Source organism: Ursus americanus, chromosome 18 (genome assembly GCF_024610735.1).
Source record: "Ursus americanus isolate L20-20 chromosome 18, mUrsAme1.1.p, whole genome shotgun sequence".
Lineage (NCBI taxonomy): Eukaryota > Metazoa > Chordata > Mammalia > Carnivora > Ursidae > Ursus > Ursus americanus.
The window spans coordinates 31792272-31810351 of NC_142144.1; the positions used below are offsets into that span (position 1 = coordinate 31792272).

The 18080-nt window shown below is 51.5% G+C and overlaps 1 protein-coding gene across 2 annotated transcripts in view; it reads left to right on the forward strand.

Moving 5' to 3' along the window:
• GABBR2 (gamma-aminobutyric acid type B receptor subunit 2) overlaps positions 1-18080 on the forward strand; it is a 336632-nt gene that overhangs the window by 258717 nt on the left and 59835 nt on the right. For both annotated transcript variants that reach the window (XM_045780604.2, XM_087869533.1), the window contains exons 11-12: positions 129-261; positions 14101-14208. In XM_045780604.2, the coding sequence (XP_045636560.2) occupies positions 129-261; positions 14101-14208 (241 nt within the window). The remainder of the gene's footprint in view (positions 1-128; positions 262-14100; positions 14209-18080) is intronic.

The following is an 18080-nucleotide window of genomic DNA, read 5'->3' on the forward strand; positions in this document are numbered from 1 at the left end:
CGGGCTTGCATTTCTCTCTCCTCCAGCCTTGGCAACACTATACACCTACCTAGTAGGCATTCAGGAAATGTTTGCTGGAGGAATAAGGACGTTACCAGTTCTGTTAACAGTCGTCTTTCTCTTGGCAGGCTGATAAAGATGTCCAGTCCGTATATGAACAACCTCATTATCCTTGGAGGGATGCTCTCTTATGCATCGATATTTCTCTTTGGCCTTGATGGATCCTTTGTGTCTGAAAAGACCTTCGAAACACTTTGCACCGTAAGTCATTCTCCATCTTCCCAGGATATAAGATATAAGGTTTTCTTGGTTTTCCATCCTCAAAATCACAGATACAAACCCAGAAATTAATGAAATTATGTGAACAGGCAAAAGACAGCTCATTCAGCTGTCCACGCAGTTCCAACAGGGCAGTGTGTTGTTGCTCTCGGGCTGGAATGGACTTCAGTATTGCCTGCAAGATTAAGATCATGGCTTTAACAGGCCACTTCTAGAAAACAGTCCCCCGAGGAATGACCAGGTAGCCTATAAAGGCGAGGGAGGAAAACTACCAACTAAAAAAGGATCCACACCTGGGGTCAGGATCAGGGTCAGGGCTGTGTAAGAAGGAATAAATCTGCCCGTGTATCTTGGGAACTATTACAGAATAGAATGAGAGGGGTCTGTGTGTGTGATTTTGAGTCCTATAGAAAAAATCAGAGCCATTATTTTCTATTTAAGCAGTGCTTCTCAATCCATTTTTTTTTCCTTATTGGTCCCCTAAGAAGGCTTTTTAGACTTTTTTTTATAATTATCTCCTCATGAAAATTTAATACCAAAGATCTACTGTATGTTTATGTACTGTATGTATATCTATAGTTTATACATGAAAGAGTAATATTTTCACATTTAAAAACCAGTGTTTGCCCCGTTGGGAACCATATCACCCCCATTGAGAATGCATATAGTTAAGGAAGCCCAAGTCAGTGTAATTTATTAACTATACTATAGAAATCCTATTTTGAAAATTAATGATCATGTTTTAAGCATTCGCTGCCTCCTTGGTCTTGATGGTGGTTTTTCTACAAGAGTTTATGCATCAGCCATTAACAGCGGTGTAGAACTCACTCTTGGGTCCAAGTACCATTGGTTCGCTATTGAAAATGAGAATGAGCAGTTGGGATTTATTTCTGGACTTTGACTACTGTGATCTCTCAAAACTGGGTTAGCCACTTGGGTCTCTGTATTGTCCCAATACAATCATTCATCCAGTTCCTGGCCTGGAGGACCAGAACTAGAAGGATCGGTGTTGGCCAGATTAATCAAAAGGGATTCTTTTGTTGTTACTGTTTTCTTGTAAGGCGTTAAGTGCAACATAGGCCCTGTTTTGCACAGCACTATCTTTTGGATTCTACTCGCTGTGCTAAGGTCTCAGTGTCACCCACCTTTGGACACTTACGGGTTGCAAACTGGCAGCGAGGGAGAAACAGAATGGAGGACCCCTTCCTTCCACGTGCTGCAGGTCAGCACCCACACCTATCACTGTCGAGACTGCATCGGTCCCTGTGCCCTGAGACAGCATGTGGAAAGAAGGGGAGCCCCCAGGATCTCATGCTGTATATGACAATGCCCCCCTTAGTCCCGCAGATGATTAGATTGGACTGACGTTCTCACGGTGTCAAGAAATTGTTCATGTTACCAGTAACTTTGATGTGAATTGCCTCGCAAGTGACATGCCCACAGATCGCTTACTCTGTCCGAAAGGTTCCATTTGAGAAGTGCGTGGTCAAGCCCCCGATACGCTAGAGGACAGGGAGCTTCTGAAGAAGCATGTTGCACTGCTCCGAAGTCCCTGCGGGTGTGGTTTAGCAGTGTGTTCCCTCGGGAGTGTGACCCTTTGGCACAAGAATGATGACCGTGGCTTGTGGGAGTCTTGCTCATTTTAGGGATGCTGCGAAGACTTTAAGGTCCCTCACGTTCAAGTCCCCTACATTTCTGCTCAGCATGACTTGACTTTTGTGCCCTTGCAATTTCATGGATGCCAAGTGTGTCTGAGGTCAGTTTTCCTGGGCAGGGGTGAGGCCACAGGAAGGGGCTGCTCCTGAAGCACCCGGAAGAAGCTAAGCGAGGAGAGTGGGGATTTCCTCTTTCTCCCTGCACCTGGGGACACCCCCCCCCCCAAGTTTGAGGAGACCGTGATTACACCAATAATGAAAACGGTATTAGGAGCCACTGTGGTGAATTGTACTTTACACAGCTCCGATGCCTTAGTGGCACCCCTGAGAGCTGAGGGGCCCCCCTCGGTCTCCCAGCCAAGAATCAGGGAGCCGAGCTCTAGCCTGGCCGCTCCTGGGGCCCCTCTGCCTGGCTTCGGTCACCCACCACCTACTGCCTGGGAATGTAGCCACTGGCCGGAGTTTGAGCCCTCGGTGCAGAGAGAGTCTGTTTCTCCCCAAAAGAAGCTCCTGACATCTTACCCTGCTCAGGGACCAAAGGCTGTTCCCACACAGGTGCTTTCTTGACTTGGACCTGAATCCTGCAAACGCTGGGTGACGCAGGCCAGGGAGCAAAAAAAGGGACATCCCCCACACCCGGGTTTTTTTTCTTTTAATGAAGCCTGACATTCTGTTCTGGGAGTCGCGCTCATTTGTGTGAGGGGAAGGTTGTCCTGGGAAGCCTGGCAAGGCGGTATGAATAAATCATAAAGCGCTTTACAAATCAGCATTAGCTCCGAACACGAGGGCTCGGAAGATGTTAGGCCCTGGTTCTCACCATCCCTGAGGATTCATTTATTTGCAGTCAGGGCTGTTTCAGAGGCTCTGCAAGGGGGAGCCCACATTCTTGACAGTGGGGAAGAGGCATAGATTAACTACTCTGGACTGAATTGGGTCAGCACAAATGTGCACATGGGTCAGGACTGGGGTCATCTAGTTAATAATTCCCAATATCGCTCAGGAAGGGGAACTGAAAGCTCTTGCATTTAGAGCCTAAATACCAGTCCCCAGTGAGTGCAGTTTGGGTTATGCTCTACCTGCTATTCCAGAGGGTGGGCTCCTTTATTTTACTTGGCACCTTGGATTCTGTTCTCTCTGGGCCAAATGGGCCACCCACCGGTAAACATCCACCGAGCTGGAAGAAGGAGGTAGAGGCAGGGCTAACTAGTTCAGTGAGCACAGATCTTAAACAGCGTGGGTGGGACTCGCACGTCTACACGTATTGGCCCCCGACCATGGCCAGTGACTTAGCTTCTCTGAGCCTCAGTTTCACCATCTGTAAAATAAGTGTAACAAATCCCCATGCACAATGGTGGTGTGGGCTGAGATGATTGCAGTGAGGCGCGTGGAGTGCGGGGGACAGCAATAGACAGCTCTCTCCCTGTCACAGTTACAATCTTGCTGTCCTGCTCTGTGTTCTAGAGGACATTTTTATAGGACAAAGGACAAGGCGGAACCTGAAGCCAGCTTCAGGTGCGGAGCAATAGAAGTCACACTTTAGTCTGTCCTGCTGCTATGTCAATACCCATTCTTTTTTCTTTTCATTTTCAATATGGAAACTGAACGCAGTGATAAACCATGACCACCACCTCAGGAAGGAACGTACGACAATCACGAGATTATGCCTCTCTAGGGGCTGTGCTTCTGCTCAGGAGGGCCGTTATAACTTGGACGGGGGGTGGTGGCATGTGTGAGCATGCACTTGCATGCATGAGTACACGCGCGCACGCACATACACACACAACACACAGCTACTGCTAGGGAAGCAGTTGCGCTTAATTACCATCCCCGGTATTCCCCACTCCCTCTGACCCTTTCAGGAATCTTCCCAGCCTGGTTTCAGCAAGTCTTGCAAACAGCTCCAGCTACAATGTGCTGTCTCCCTGGACACTGTGTAGGTAGTGGAATCGCCATAGCAACGTGGCCCCTGTGGGCAGGGAGCTGCCTTTGAGGACAGTGCTGGGCATGGGCCAGAGCCCCTGTGCCAGGGGGTGTGGGAGGGCCGCCTCAAAACTTACTTGCTGACCCGGCTTAGGAATCCCAGCCCCTGGCAGCCCAGAGAGGGAACAGGATGGTTGGGGGAGAGAAAAGGCGCTTGTCTTCCTTGTGGAATCCTAGGCAGAACCCCCAGCATGAACATGGAGGAGTGAGAAGGGGCTCTGCCATGAAGGTGACACTCAGGTGGGCCTCAGATCCCACAAAGGTCTCAACAGCTCGGGGGCTCTCAGAGCATCGCTGGGGGTGGAGGCAGTCAGCAGCACCACATTAATTCCCCAGGCCTGTGCCCTCCCGAAGCTCGATACTCTCCACTGTTATTCACCAGGCCCAGCCTGCTGCCTGTGCAGATGTCCCTTCAAATCCCCACAACCCCCTGACAAGGCAAGGTTCACTGTCCCCACTTGACATGAGAGGAAACCAAAACTCTGTCACACATAGCTAGGTGGCAGGACTGAAGTTTGGAAGTAGGTCTGCTGGACTACACAGGTGTCTGAGACACTTCGTTCTTTTTTTTTTTTTTTTAAAGAAATACATATATATTTGTTGTTAGCTGGTTTGTACCAGAGAAACAGGTCCACCAAATTCTTAGGGATGTGATCAACATTTATCCCAACCCCAAAATTTGTCCATTCAGATTTTTAAAACTTGAAATATCATTCACATACCATAAAATTCACCCTTTCAAGGTGTATAATTCAGTGGTTTTCATATATTCATTCATTTTTGATCCGTGCCCAAGCATTTCAGAGTACCTAGCATATAAGAGAATTACAGTCAGACTGCTTGTGTTCAAACCCCAACTACACTATTTCCCAGCTGTGTGACTTTAGGTTACTTAACGCCTCAGACCTTTAATTTACTCCTCTGTAAAATGGGCATGATAATAGGCTCAGGAGGATTCATAGTGTATGCAAAGCATTTAGTGCCTGCCTCACAATTGGATTCAGTAAATGTTAGCCATTGTCATTAGGAATGATGGGATTCTGTCTGGATTCTGGTGTCCCCCGTGCACACTGCTCAGATAAAGTACAGTGAACTTGGGATGAAGAAGAGCCTGGAAAAGTGATGTTGGTGCTGGTTGATTGGATGGAGGTACATCCGTGGCAACTTCTGGCCTTACATGGCCTTGCTCTGCTAGAACTGGGGCGGGGACAGACTCAGGCCCTAAGTCAAAGCCAAGCTGCTGTGTCTCTGTTGCCCTCAGTGTCGAAAGGGGCCTCAGGCTGGCGGGGCTCAGGGTGCTCCCGCACAAGTCCGCAGGCATTGGTGGCTCTCCCAGCAGCTCAGAGGAGCGTGGCTTAGCTGTAGAGCTCCCAGCTGCCTCTACTTGCTGATGATCCCGATTCTTTCTTTTGATTTTTAACTTTTTATTAAAATATACACACACCCCCCACACACACATATCGTAAGTGTCTAGCTCAGTGAATTCTCACAAACCGAACTCAGCTGTGAATCCAGCATCCTGCTCAGGGAACAGGCCATTGCTGGCATCCTGGAAGTGCTACCTGTCCTCCTCCAGGCACTATCCACGCCCCCCTCAAGGGGAACCAGCACCCTGTCATCTCCCTGCACCCATTGTGCCCCTCCAGGTACACGTGAATCACCTGGGGGGCTCAGTGAATGCGGATTCTGACTCAGGAGCTCTGGGGTGCTCCTAGACCACACCTAGAGTACAAAGGTCAAGGTTAAAACCCTGCTTTATTTCTGGGTTTGTCTCTTGGAGACAGGTCATGGAAGAGAAATAGAAGCATCAGGAACCCTGTCCCTCGAGGATCAGCTCGGAAGGCCTTCCCCCCGCCCCCAGGATCTCTGGAAGCAGAGCAGCCCCATCATGGGAGGCAGGGTTGGATTCTGGGTCCTGAAGCGTGCTCCCAGCCATCCACGCTGCTCACAAGAGGTGTATGAACGATCTCAGGATGGGCAGCTGGGAAGAGTGGGGTGGGGGGGGGTGCGGGCACTGAATTGAGCAGCAGGATGCCCTCTTCTAGCCCTCCCTGGATGCTAGGATTTTCTGACTCTGACTCAAAAGGCAAAGGCTACCTGGGAACACCCACCTGGCCTCCCTGGAAGTTCAAGTCTGGGAAGAATTAGTGATGCTTTGAGTTAAAAGGCCATAAATGTCTGTGATGTTTCTTGCTTGGGGATTTCTTTTTGAGGCAGTTGAGAGATAACCTAATGTAATAATGTGGTTGGGGGGCTGTCTCAGCGTGCTATCCTGTGCTTTTGTGTCTGGCCATGGTAGAGTGCTTTGTGATTTTGGAAGGTGGCTGGAAGGCTGGCCCAGGGGCTGCCCAGAGTGTCTGATGGTGGCCTTGCCTGGCAGTTCAGACCAGTGGAGGGAGGCAGCCATAGGGACTGGAGCTGAGCTGACAGGGCCTGCTGGGGCCAACTGGAGTCTTGGGGAGGCTGCAGCTCCCCTTACAGCAGTGGCCTCCCTACCCCACCTCTACCCCGGGCCATCCAGGGCCTTCAGTTTTGAAGGGCTCCCTCTGGCTTTGAGAAGGACACCAGAGGCTCCCCAGACTCTCCAACAGATGATGTGCTCCGATCCCACACACCCTCACGTGGGCCTCTCCATGCCCTGGCTCTGGTCCTATAAGTTATTCATCCCCATGATAACATTTCACAGGCACTTACTGTGCACCAGGGCCTGCGGGTATAGAGCTGGATTGCATAGACCGCTGCCGTCAGGGAGCTGGCAGTGTAGACGGGAAGATGTATGTAAAGGAATAACTACCATTCAGGATGTTTATGCCCTGATGGAAGGGGCCTGGGGATAGGGCGGGGGGAGTGAGGGCCAAAAGTAAAGGGACAGATCAGGGGAGACTTTAAATAGCAGACCCCTCAGAATGAGCAGCAGTTATTTCTGGAAGTCCTAAAAGATGCCTCTTACTTGCCCACGAGTTTCATAGCAGCTGCAGTCATGATGGCACATCCACTCTCCCCTTCCTCTCTTGGCCCAGCATATACTCATCTGCGTCGTCAGTGCCCGGAGCTGCGTGGCGGTGCACCACCCAGCACAGCCCACACCCCGTGCCCCTAGGCCACCATCACCCGTCTCGAAAACATCGCACATCCAGAAAATTCGCCCGCTTCTCGTGGCCCAGGCATCTGCTGGGGTGGTGGAGGGAAGGGGAAGAAAGGCTTCTTCCCTCACTCTGTGCTCTGTCGCTTCAGCGAGGGCTGCCGAGTGCGCTGTGTTGGCATCAGGGGCAGTGGGAGGCGGATTTCGTCCCGTGGTCTGCTCAGTTCTTCAGCGGGAAGGGCCTTACAGGGGGGTTCTTTCAAAAAGGGCCCCAAGGGGGTGCCTCACAGAAATTCCTCCTCCCAAAAGAGAGGTCTTTCTCTGATTTGCCCCAGGGCTCCTAAGATGACCCCTTCGGGCCCAAAGTACCCCTGTTTGTGCCCAGCATCTCCCATGGCCCCCTGAATCGTACCCCGGCCCAGAAAGGTTTTGCTGTCCTCCAAACCCTAGAGGGCCTTTTCTGTTCAGATCTTGCTTCAAGGACCCTGGGCGAGACAGGGTCTTCGGAGCAGTTTGTAGAGCACGCTCTTCAAAGGCCTGTTGCCTAAGGACACGCACCGGATCTCACCCCTTGCCCCAGGAAGATATCCGTCATAAAGGCTTGGGTCTTCTTTCCCTACCTTCTCACTATTGATTGCCTGGGGTGAATGGTCACAATGAAACAAAAGGTTTTTAGAACCTCTCTGGAAACGGGAAAGCGCCTTGCTCCCCAGTGTCCAACCAGGCCTCAGAGCTTCCCTCCCACCTGCCTTCCCGGCCCGGGGCCCATATGCCTCTGTCGTGACAGGAGGCCCAGAGCATGGGAGTCCCAATCATCTGTCAGGACCTGCAAGAGAGGCTGCATGTCCGTTTGCCCACTGGTCCCCCAAAGAGCAGTGACAGCCCTTCCCCCTGCCAGGAAGGCCTTCCCGAAATCAGTTGAACAAGCAGCTGAGCAGAATTGTTCTGGGCATAGATTTTTCTTTCCATTTGGAGATGTGTCTAATTGTTTTTTCCATTTTCATAGCTGGGACTGATATGGGCATCCCCTGCCGCAAGTTCTCCCTGCCTCATGGATGTATGTGTTCAAGGCAGTGTGCAGAGGGGGCAGCCGCTTACGGCTGAGGAGAGGAAAAAAAGACCTTACCGTCAGAGGAATAAATATGTTTAAGACTTTGGGAGAAAAAGCGAAGTAGCTGTTTGTCTTGTGTTGATGAATCAGTAGACACGTGTATGACATAGTGGAAACAGAACCCTAGAGCCCGTCAGAATCTTCTGGTTTATTTGGCATCATAGAGACACACGGAAGGGAGATACCTGGGGCATCATCAAGGAGGTGCAGGAAATGCCTCAGGGCAGGAGATGCCCTTACAACATTCCTACAGGGGATCCTCTAAGCTCTGCTTGAATATATGGGGTGATGGGGATCTCACTACCTAACAGCATACCTTGTTTGGGTAGCAGTGACCACGGGTGCCATAAGCTCAGCCTTTTTTGCCATCAAATGCTCCAGTTCCCTCTACGGTCTTCCTTTCCAGGCACATTTCTGGTGACAAAGAGCTCATTACCTCCTAAGCTGCTCATCCAGGCTGATCACCCCCTCCCCACCCAGTGCTGGCCCCAGAGACTGAAAGGCGAGCACTATAGGCCCTCCCTCCCAGTAGCACCATCTTGTGGGAAAGGTGGACAGGTGATCAGATAGATATCATCTCATGGTGGCCAGCACAGCAGAAACGTGCATGAGGGCACAAGTGTCAAGGAGGAGGTGGCTGTGATCTTCCTGCAAGGTCTGGGAGGGCTTCTCAGAGGAGGTGGCTCTTCAGAGGACAAATGAGAATTAGAATTTGTGAAGGAGATCAGAGAGACGAATAGTATTCTGAGTAGAGGGTCTCGCTGGTGCCAGGCCCAACAGCATGAGCCAGAAATGTCGGGGCAGGGAACATTCAAGCAGCGTGGGGTTGCTTGGATGTGAAGTGCCCCGTGGGGGGTGGCAGGAAAGGGGCTACACCCTGCTAAGAATCCGGAGTCTAACCTGATGGTTCCATGGGCCAGTGAAGGGTTTAAACCTAGGAGACTTGCTTAGATTTGCTTTAGAGAACAGTCCCGGGGGCGGGGGCGGGCAGATGGGGTTGGGTGGATAAGCGGGAGGTGAGGGTAGAGGTGGGAAGAGCAGCCGGGGCTCCCCAGGTAGACCAGTGAGTGGTGGTAAGGATCACTTGAACAGGAAGCAAACATTGATTAAGAACCTCAGCCCTTCACACACATTCTTTCATCTAATCCTTGCAACCATTCTATGAAGAAAGAGGCATCACTGTTCCCATTTCACAGATGAGGAAATCAAGGCTCAAAGACGTTACAGGACCTGCCCAGGTTCGTGTGGATAGTAAGTGACAAAGCCAGGACTTGGACCCCTGTCAGTCTGACCGCAGAGCCCCTGCTCTTCGTGACTGACCCAGATCGCAGCCTGAGTACACACAGGACGGGGTGTGCCAACAAGAGACATGGAGTAAAATGGTCACCAGGCGTTGCCCGGCAGAACACAGAGCCTGCTACTAGGGGGTCACACAGAGAGGCTCTAGTGGAGGGACTAGCTCCCGGGATGCAGGAGGGTTAAGGAAGCAAACATGGAGGTTAAGGCACCTGGGGACTAGCAACCATAGGAAACCCTTTCACTCTTAGGCAGGAACAGATAGAGAGAGGAGTGTTTTCTGGAACCCAGAGAGGGCCTGAGACACGTGAACAGACCCAGCTTCGGCCAGAGATACAGGTCCGAAGCAGTGGCAGCAGGGAGCACACACTCCATCTTCTCTCTCCTGGCACCCTCCAATCTCCTGATGGAAACTTCCAAATCCAGCCAAAAGCCAGAGGGCGAGGGAGCCCAGGAGGTGCAGGCATGGGGCCTCACCTCTCAGACACAAGGAAGGGCAAAGCATGGTCTGGGCAGAAAGTGAGGCAGAAGCCGGGCTTAGGGGTTGAAGAGGAGAGTGACAGTGGGGAGGATTCCCCAGGGGGACCTCCTGGTCCCTAACTAGGGTGACCGTGGATGGTGTGGATAATGGCACCACTCCCTGAGTCGGGAGGAAATGGAGCTGCTCAGAGGAAGAGCCAGTGGGCTCAGCTTTGGCTGTGGAGTATGAAGTTTTATGGCACAGCTAGGTGTCACCTAGGTCTCTGGTGACAGTGGCGCATGCAGGTCTGGAGCTCAGAAGAGAGGCAGAAGCTGGGAAAAATATAAGGAACTTGTCAATACAGAGAAAGTGGTTGATGCCTGAGAGTGGGGGTAATAATCCAGGGAGAGCTTTTAGAGGCAAAGAGGGTCCAGGTCTGAACCTGAGGGTCCATTTCCATCTTAAAGAGATGGTGGAGGAGGGGAAAGAGAACTCACATCCCTTTTGCAGAGGCCTCTCCCAGCAGTGACCCTGGGCTGCACCGGCCCGCAGTGGGCAGCTCTGCGGGTAGGGGTCCCAGTGTCCTGCTTTCAGAGTCTTTCCTTCAGTGTTGTTTCATCCTGGTCTGTGGGGCTGTCTTTAAATGGCATATGAACACTGCAGCGTGCAAGGTGACCCACTGGGATTGTCTTGCAGAAGAATACAGCTTTTATTCATTTTTGGTTTTTATGTAGAAAAATACGAAAGAAATTCAGCTTTACTAAGGTGTAATACTTGGACCGGCCCTGGAGCTGTGGTGCAGCGGGTGTGTCCAGTAGTCCTATGCAGGAACTCTCCAGAGACCCGCGTGGTTGATCGATCCATGACGCCGGACGGCAATGGGGCGTCGTGCCAAGGGTCCCCAAGACAACCCCCATTTCAGTGATTCACTAGGAGGACTCAGCACATGGTCATACTCAACTGCAGTGATTTCTTACAGAGAAAGAATATACAGCAGAATCCGCAGAGGGTAAAGGCACATGGGGCAGAGTCCGCGGGAAACCAGGCACAAGCTTCCACGCGCCTCTCTCAGCAATCACACGGGACACACCGAATTCCCCAGCAGTGAATGGTGACAACATGCATGAAACGCTGTCCACCACTGGTGCCTCGGAGCCCAGGATTTTTGTTGGGGGCAGGTCACCTGGGCCCCCTCTGCTCAGCATGTACCAAAATTCCAGGGTCCCGGAAGGAAAGCAGGCTCGCAGCCTAAACCACGGTGTTGGCACTAACAGCTCAGGCCAAGAGTCACTCTCATCACTGAGGGAATGGCAGGAACTGTCCCCAAATCTGAGTTCCCAGATGCTAGCCAGCGGTCAGTCTGGCCAGCAGGCCCTTCTAAGGACAGGGTCGGGAGCCTGCTCTGTTAACCCTTTCCTGCCCAGGCCCCCTCAGCCATTCTTCACTTTCCATTTATGGCAACATGTTGCTATTGCCAGATGCCAGGTTAGATTTGTATTATCAAGGTGTAACTAATTTACAGTATTGAGTCTTAATGATTTTAGCCTTACAAAAACAGGCAAGTGGCCCGAAAATGATTACTTCAAAGAAAACATAAGTCCGAGCAACTCTAAGAAGGCTAAGCACACAGCAGTGACACTTCTACGCAACATAAGAGATCTTTGTCGGCCACATAAAAGTCAAATGAGACGATTTCATCCCCTACCATCCTTTTCAAATGTCCACATTGCCTTTATGTTCGTGTTTCAAATTGTTTTTTCTGATAGGAGAACATGGTCAAAGCACTTGGAGGCCATTGTCTTAACAGTCCTGCCAACCCGTTAGCAGTAAGAGTATGTGGGGATGACCCAGGAGAGTGTTCTCAGGCTGTCAGCCACCCCCCGGGCATGTCCTGTCCCTTTGACAGCTGACTCCTGGGTGTGGATGAATCAGCTTCGGAGTAGGAACCCCTATGTGAGGAGAAGGCAGCGGGATGTAGGGGAGACAGGCAGGGGGAGAGGCAAGGCGTTGGGTTCCAGGCTCAGCTCTGCAGCTATGTGCCGTGTTTCGGAGAAATGTCTTCAATGCCCTGAGTCTGAGTTTCTTCATCTACAGTGCGGTTTTCTCACTCAACTGGTGGCTCAAAAAAAAACCCACTCTGTTTTGTTATTGTTATTTTATTTGTTGTTTTTATCTTTATACACTTAGCCTCTGGCCTAATAATACTTATCAAGTGAACGGATGAATGAATGAACGAATGAATGAATGAGTGAGTGATCTGTAAGGTCCTATGCAACTCTGACAGACTGGCGATTTGTGATCTGGTCATTGATTAAGCTCAGGTCTAAATTCCCAATAACTAGGTGTTATTACTCCCCCTGTGCCTGCTCTGTTCACTTCTCTTGCATTGTTGTGTTATAATATGGGTAACAATGTGGTCCTCCTGTGCCTTCTCTAAAGTGCTGTGATTCGTTCTTGCCCATCTGATTTATCCTCACTTTTGAAATTAAAAAAAAAAAAGGAAATGGTAATGTCTCCACCTATCCCATTGTCAACGTTCAGATCTGGCACATCCATGTTTCTGTACAATCGCCATGGATGCTGTTGCCCCTCCTTAGGGGGCCATCCTTGCCTTCTTCTCAGCCAGGTCTTGCTTTCACAAATAAAATTTAAAGGGGACAAGTTCTGTCTCTGTAAACTGGAGGCTAGAGAGCCAAGTTGCTAGAAAGGCAGAGTGAAGGTACTCCATGCAGGAATTCAGCTGGGAGCCTTTCTGGGAACTTCCTACACAGGCTGAGGCACCCCTGGGCTGGAAGGGCCTGCTGTGGCCAGGCACACCTGCTGGGTCCCATTCCTCTGGACACGGAGGGCCTCACCTGTCTGCTCCAGCCTGGCTGTCTCCCTCTTTCTCCTACTCCATTCACCTTCCTGTTGTGTTCAGCTGAGGCAGGTGGGGATCTTCCCAAGGGAACTTAGCGAAGCAAAACTGAGGGGGAGCAGAGGAAAGACCAAGCCCAGAACCGAAGCTCACAGCCACGTGGCTTTCTCACCCCAGCGAGCAGGAGGCCCTAGGGCTCTGTGAGACACATAGCCTGCATCTCGGCAAGTCTCCTTGCTTTGGGAGGGTGTCTGGACCAGCCAGTGAGGGCGGAATCTGGAGTGGCTGGGGTCTGGCCGAGATGGCGGTGCAGGCAGGGAGTCGGCATCCAGGATGCCCCCACGATCTAACAGATGGTGGCCAGCCATTCCAGCCTGCAGGGGTCCAACCTGTCAGTCACCAGCCCAGGGCTGGGGATCAGGAGACATTGTGGGGAACAGGTGAGAGCCGGATAGTCTCTGAGTCCTGAGCAGGAATCTAAGGTCCAAGGACGGGCTCAGGAGCCAGGCTGGCCTGGTGCTGAGTATCCAGACTCTGGGGTCACACAGCGCAGTAGGAGCCACACAGCCTGACCATGGCAGGCGGGGCTGGATATTAGGACCCAGGCAGCATTTGCTTCTCTCTTCTCCAAAGACCCAAGGAGACAGGCCTCTAATGGGAACAGGAAGGTCATGGCCCCTCTCCTCTGGCCTTCCTCCCTAACTGAACAGCCCCTGCAGTGGCCTGGCTTCAGCTGCCAATTAGGTGTCCCTGGGGCCAGTTCTTGCTGAGTCCTGCCCTGCTCCACCAGAGTGATGGCTTTGCTGAGCACTGGAGAAGGGCCACAGCAGGTTGGTTCTCCTGCCCAGTCTCAGCCCCTATGACTCAGCACCCTCCCCTACCCGCTGCCCACAACCCAGGAGCTGGGAGTCCTATAGAAGAGGTTCCTGGGGCCATCTGCTCTCCCACAGACTCAGGTGAGGAGACAGGAAGTCAGCGATTATGTTCACCGCTACAGGTCTGTCTCCTCACTTAGAATCACATAGAAGGCTCTAAGGAAGAAGGGGAAGGAGAGAGGGAAGACCAGAAGGCTGGTCTGTCACCCCTTAGCGATCCTTTGGTGGTCCTGGGAGCCTCTGTGCCTGTGTCTGTGACTGGCTCCCTCTGGGTTGTGCACCCGTGGAAGGCAGAATTTGAACCTCACAGTTGCCTATGGTAGAACTAACTGTCTATCAAATTGTGATGTGATTAAAGGGCTCCTGATGATAGTACAGCTCTGCAGTGAGTAAAATAGAGCATCTGTTCCCATCACCTAGAATCCCCCTGTTGGGACGCTATCGTAAATGGTGAGGTCGGTCCACCTAGGAGATGTTAATGTCTCTGTTTTCTCATGGCCTCTAGGTCAGGACCTGGATTCTCACCGTGGGCTACACAACCGCCTTTGGGGCAATGTTTGCAAAGACATGGAGGGTCCACGCCATCTTCAAAAATGTGAAAATGAAGAAGAAGGTAATCACTCCCGTTTCAGGATGTTTGCAATGTTCACTTAGCATTTATTTAGCTAGTATTATTAGGCACCTACAGTGTGCTTACCACTGGGCTATTTGCTGGGGATTCAAGCTGCACACAAGGCCCATCCCCGCCACCTTCCGCTTCCTAGGGAGATCAAGCAGCTAACAACATATTTTCAACATGGTGATAAGCGCTGGCTGGGAATGTCTAGGGGCAACAGGCATACAAGCACTCAGGGAGGGCTTCATGTAGGAGGTGGCCCTGATGCTGAGACCCGGAGGGTGAGCGGGGTTAGCTAGGCAGAGGCCTGGAGAGGGAACTGCATGCATGGAGGCCTGGGGAGGGGATGGTTGTGTTCCCAGAGCTGGCAAAGGCTCATCGTAGCCAGGACACGTTTGCAGTGACGGGGTGCCAAGAGGAGCCATAGTAAGGAACCTGAACTTTCACTTGTGGGCAATGAGGAGCCCTTACTAGACGGGAGTGAACCAGGATGCAGACCAAATGTAATGCTTCCATTTTCACAGAGGCCCTTAGAGGATAGGAGCCCGGCCTTCGTGGGGGTGGAGCGCATTTGCCACCCGTGTGGTTAGGTGTAACCAGTGTGCTGACTCGGCTTGACTCTTAGGATATAGTCCTAGAGAAACTCTCTCCACCACTGTTGTTTTAACTATTCCAGTTGCACGGTTCTTCCCTCGCTTCTAAAGAAAAATTCAGGCGAGTCTCATGACTTTGAAGACCTTCTGGTCAGCAACTAATATGTGGAGTCCATCAAGATATTCAGAACTTCAAACTGCCTTCAAAGGCGCAGCTTCTCCCGGCTCAGGCCTGCAGCGGGCCAGCCGCCAGACCTGGGAGAGGGGCTGTGCTGGGCTGCTTCTCTCCTTCGCCCGCCTGAGCTGTTTCCCTGTCATCCCCTTCCCAAGGTTTCTGAACCCTCTGGAGCTGGAGCTTAGAGTGGCGGAAGGAGCTGCCGTGGGGCTTGCTAGGTCTGTTTGAACAGACCCTATATAAAGACTCTCCTAGGGGGCTTTTTTGGGCTTTTCAAAGCCCCCAGGACCAGGACGTTCCCTCCTGTAGCGCCCTTGACATGGGTGCCGTACTCCCCCAGGAGGCCACATCTGGTGCACAGGAGGCCCGCGTGCATCCTTCGCCCACACGGACTCAAGGAGCTCAGGTTGATCCCACGGCAGCAGCCCCCCCTCGCTCCGCCCCCAGAGCAGCTGGCCAGCAGGTCACCTCAGGTGTCCTGGGCTCCCCCATGCTGCAGGGAGCCCCGTCGGTCAGGCAATCTGAGGGCTTTCCTGAAAGCCTCCCTCTTCATTTGAGGTCAGGGAGGAAGCACACCCCATCCTCTTACTTTGGGGAGAGGTCTCATAACATCATGACACATCTTTCCAAAAATCCTCTTCTTGACTTGACCCCACCCCACCACACACACACACACACACACACACACACGCTCTTTAAACCCCTGACGCGGGTATAACCTGTTCACAGACGTCCCCTCTGCAGGGCATGCGTCGTGCTCTCCTCCCCTCTGTTGTGCAGTGCTGTCATTCTGATTCTTCACCCCAAGCTTGCCTTTGTCATCCGGTTTGGGTTAAGAGTCCTGGCACCTGTGGCAGACAGCCAGCGTACTGGGGGCTGTGGGGCCACCAGGCGAAGCAGAAAAGCGGCTCCTGTTCTCTTCTGTTCCCACTGCTGACCCACTGTGGGTCTTTGAGCAGACGTCATCATCTTTCATGGCCTCTGTTTCCTTATCTATAAACTGGGGCCATATTGAAATGGTGCTATCTCCTGGGCTGTGGTTCTGCCTTGTACCCGGTGGCACCACTCACTCATCGGCCCCTCCACCTGCCAGGGCTGCTTTAGGAGCTGCTGTCCGCATGAGGGAGGACTGTCCTCTCTATTCTGCCCTGTCCTCTACCTGGACCACCTTAGGGAAACTGCAGGCTGCATTCAGAGGGAGGAAAGAACGTCTCTGCCACCGCTGCCTGTGCTCACCCCTCCCTCATGGGCCTCAGCCCATTTGTGACAACTCCCTTCCTTCTGTCCTGACTGCACATTTCATTCAAATGGGAGCTTTTGAAAACTCCAAGAAGTAATCCAGCCCAAGCCAGTTGAAACCACCTCTCTGGGGCTGGAGCTGAGCATCAGGAGGCTTTAAGGTTTTCCCAGGTGATACTAATACACAGCCAGGGTGGAAGACCTCGGTCTAGATCGGGGCTACTCAGAGCGTGGGCTGGGCCAGCAGCACCGTAGGCATCACCGGGCGCTTGTTAGAAATGCAGATTCTTGGGTTGCCTGGTTGGCTCAGTCCGTTGAGTGTCCGACTCCTGATCTCAGTTCAGGTCTTAATCCTAGGGTCATTAGTTGGGGCCCCACGTTCAGCTCCATACCCAGCATGGGGCACCTGGGTGGCTCAGTCGATTAAGCATTTCCCTTTGGCTCAGGTCATGATCCCAGGGTCCTGAGATCAAACCCTGCATCAGGCTCCCTGCTCAGTAGGGAGCCTGCTTCTCCCTCTCCCTCTGCCTGCCGCTCCTCCTGCTTGTGCTCTCTCTCTCTCTCTCTTTTTGTCAAATAAATAAATAAAATATTGAAAGAAAAAAGAAAAGAAAAAAGAAATACAGATTCTCAAGGCCCACCCTAGCCCTAAGAATCAGTTTCCTAGGGTGGAGCCCAGGATCATGCCTTCTCTCACCAGCCCCGCCAGATGGGAGCCAAAGTTTGGTCTCTGGTGAAGCTCGGCATTTTGCTGAAGCTGAGCCCACACAAAGGTCTGAGGTGATGTCTCCATGTTATTGTCTGCAGTAGTACCAAGTCATATGTGAACTTGCTTTTTTTTTTAATTAAAAAAAATTTTTAATTTTTTGGGGGACCAAATGGGTCCAAATGACTTCTGGGGCCCCGCCTGCACCATGGCTATGGTTAGAATTGCTCTGCCATTTATTATAACGCCATCCTGGCTTCGAAGAATCACAATGTTGATTCTTTTGTGTCAGTATGTGATTCATCCATATTGTCATCTGTAATAAAGAACCGGCCCTTATTTTCCATTACTCATGTGATCACTGAGCAAGAACACTCAATTTGTCTGGCAACAATTGACAAAACATGTCAGGGAAGACTTGGGGAGTTCAGTTGCCTGAGAGCTCTGCGGGGGGGGCCGCGCTGTGATGTGGCCTCACCTGCTGTGGGGCCGGAGCAAAGCGACTGGCTCCAACCCTGGTCAGCTAGGTCAGTGGAACTCAGGCGGGTGGTGGGCCAGGCGCTGGGGGAAGGGGCTTGTCTGAGAACCTGCCAAAGGCTTTGAGTACAAGATTTGGTCACCAGTTTTGTCTGGTACAAAAATTACTAAGGCCAGATGAACACACCATTGCAGGGGGAGAAACTTTTTACTCTAGTTTTGCTTTCTAGTTATTCCAGAACAGGTTTGCAGTGCTGCCACCAAGCATCGCTTATCGACAAATAGGAGGAAGTTAAAGGTGTAGAAGAGAAATTTATACCTTATATGGATCAAAAGCTCAAGTCTAGGAACCAAATTGTCTTAAAAGGGTTGTGGCAATTACAGGTCAAAACTGGGATTGAATTCTCCATGATTCCAACCCTTCATATAGCCAAGGTTGGTTTTTATTGTTGTTTTCTTGTTTTATTGTTTTTTTTTTAAAGTTGAGACCGTTTTTTTACTGACATGTTTACTAGGTATACATAAGTTTGTAAATGCAATATACACTTGTTTTCATAGTCTTTCTATCCTTCCCTTCCTTCCCTGGCTCATGCCTCCTCCTCTCAGCACCCACAATGGCATGCCCTCCCAAACACACATACACAAACTTCACCCCATATGGCAACATTTTTAAAGACAT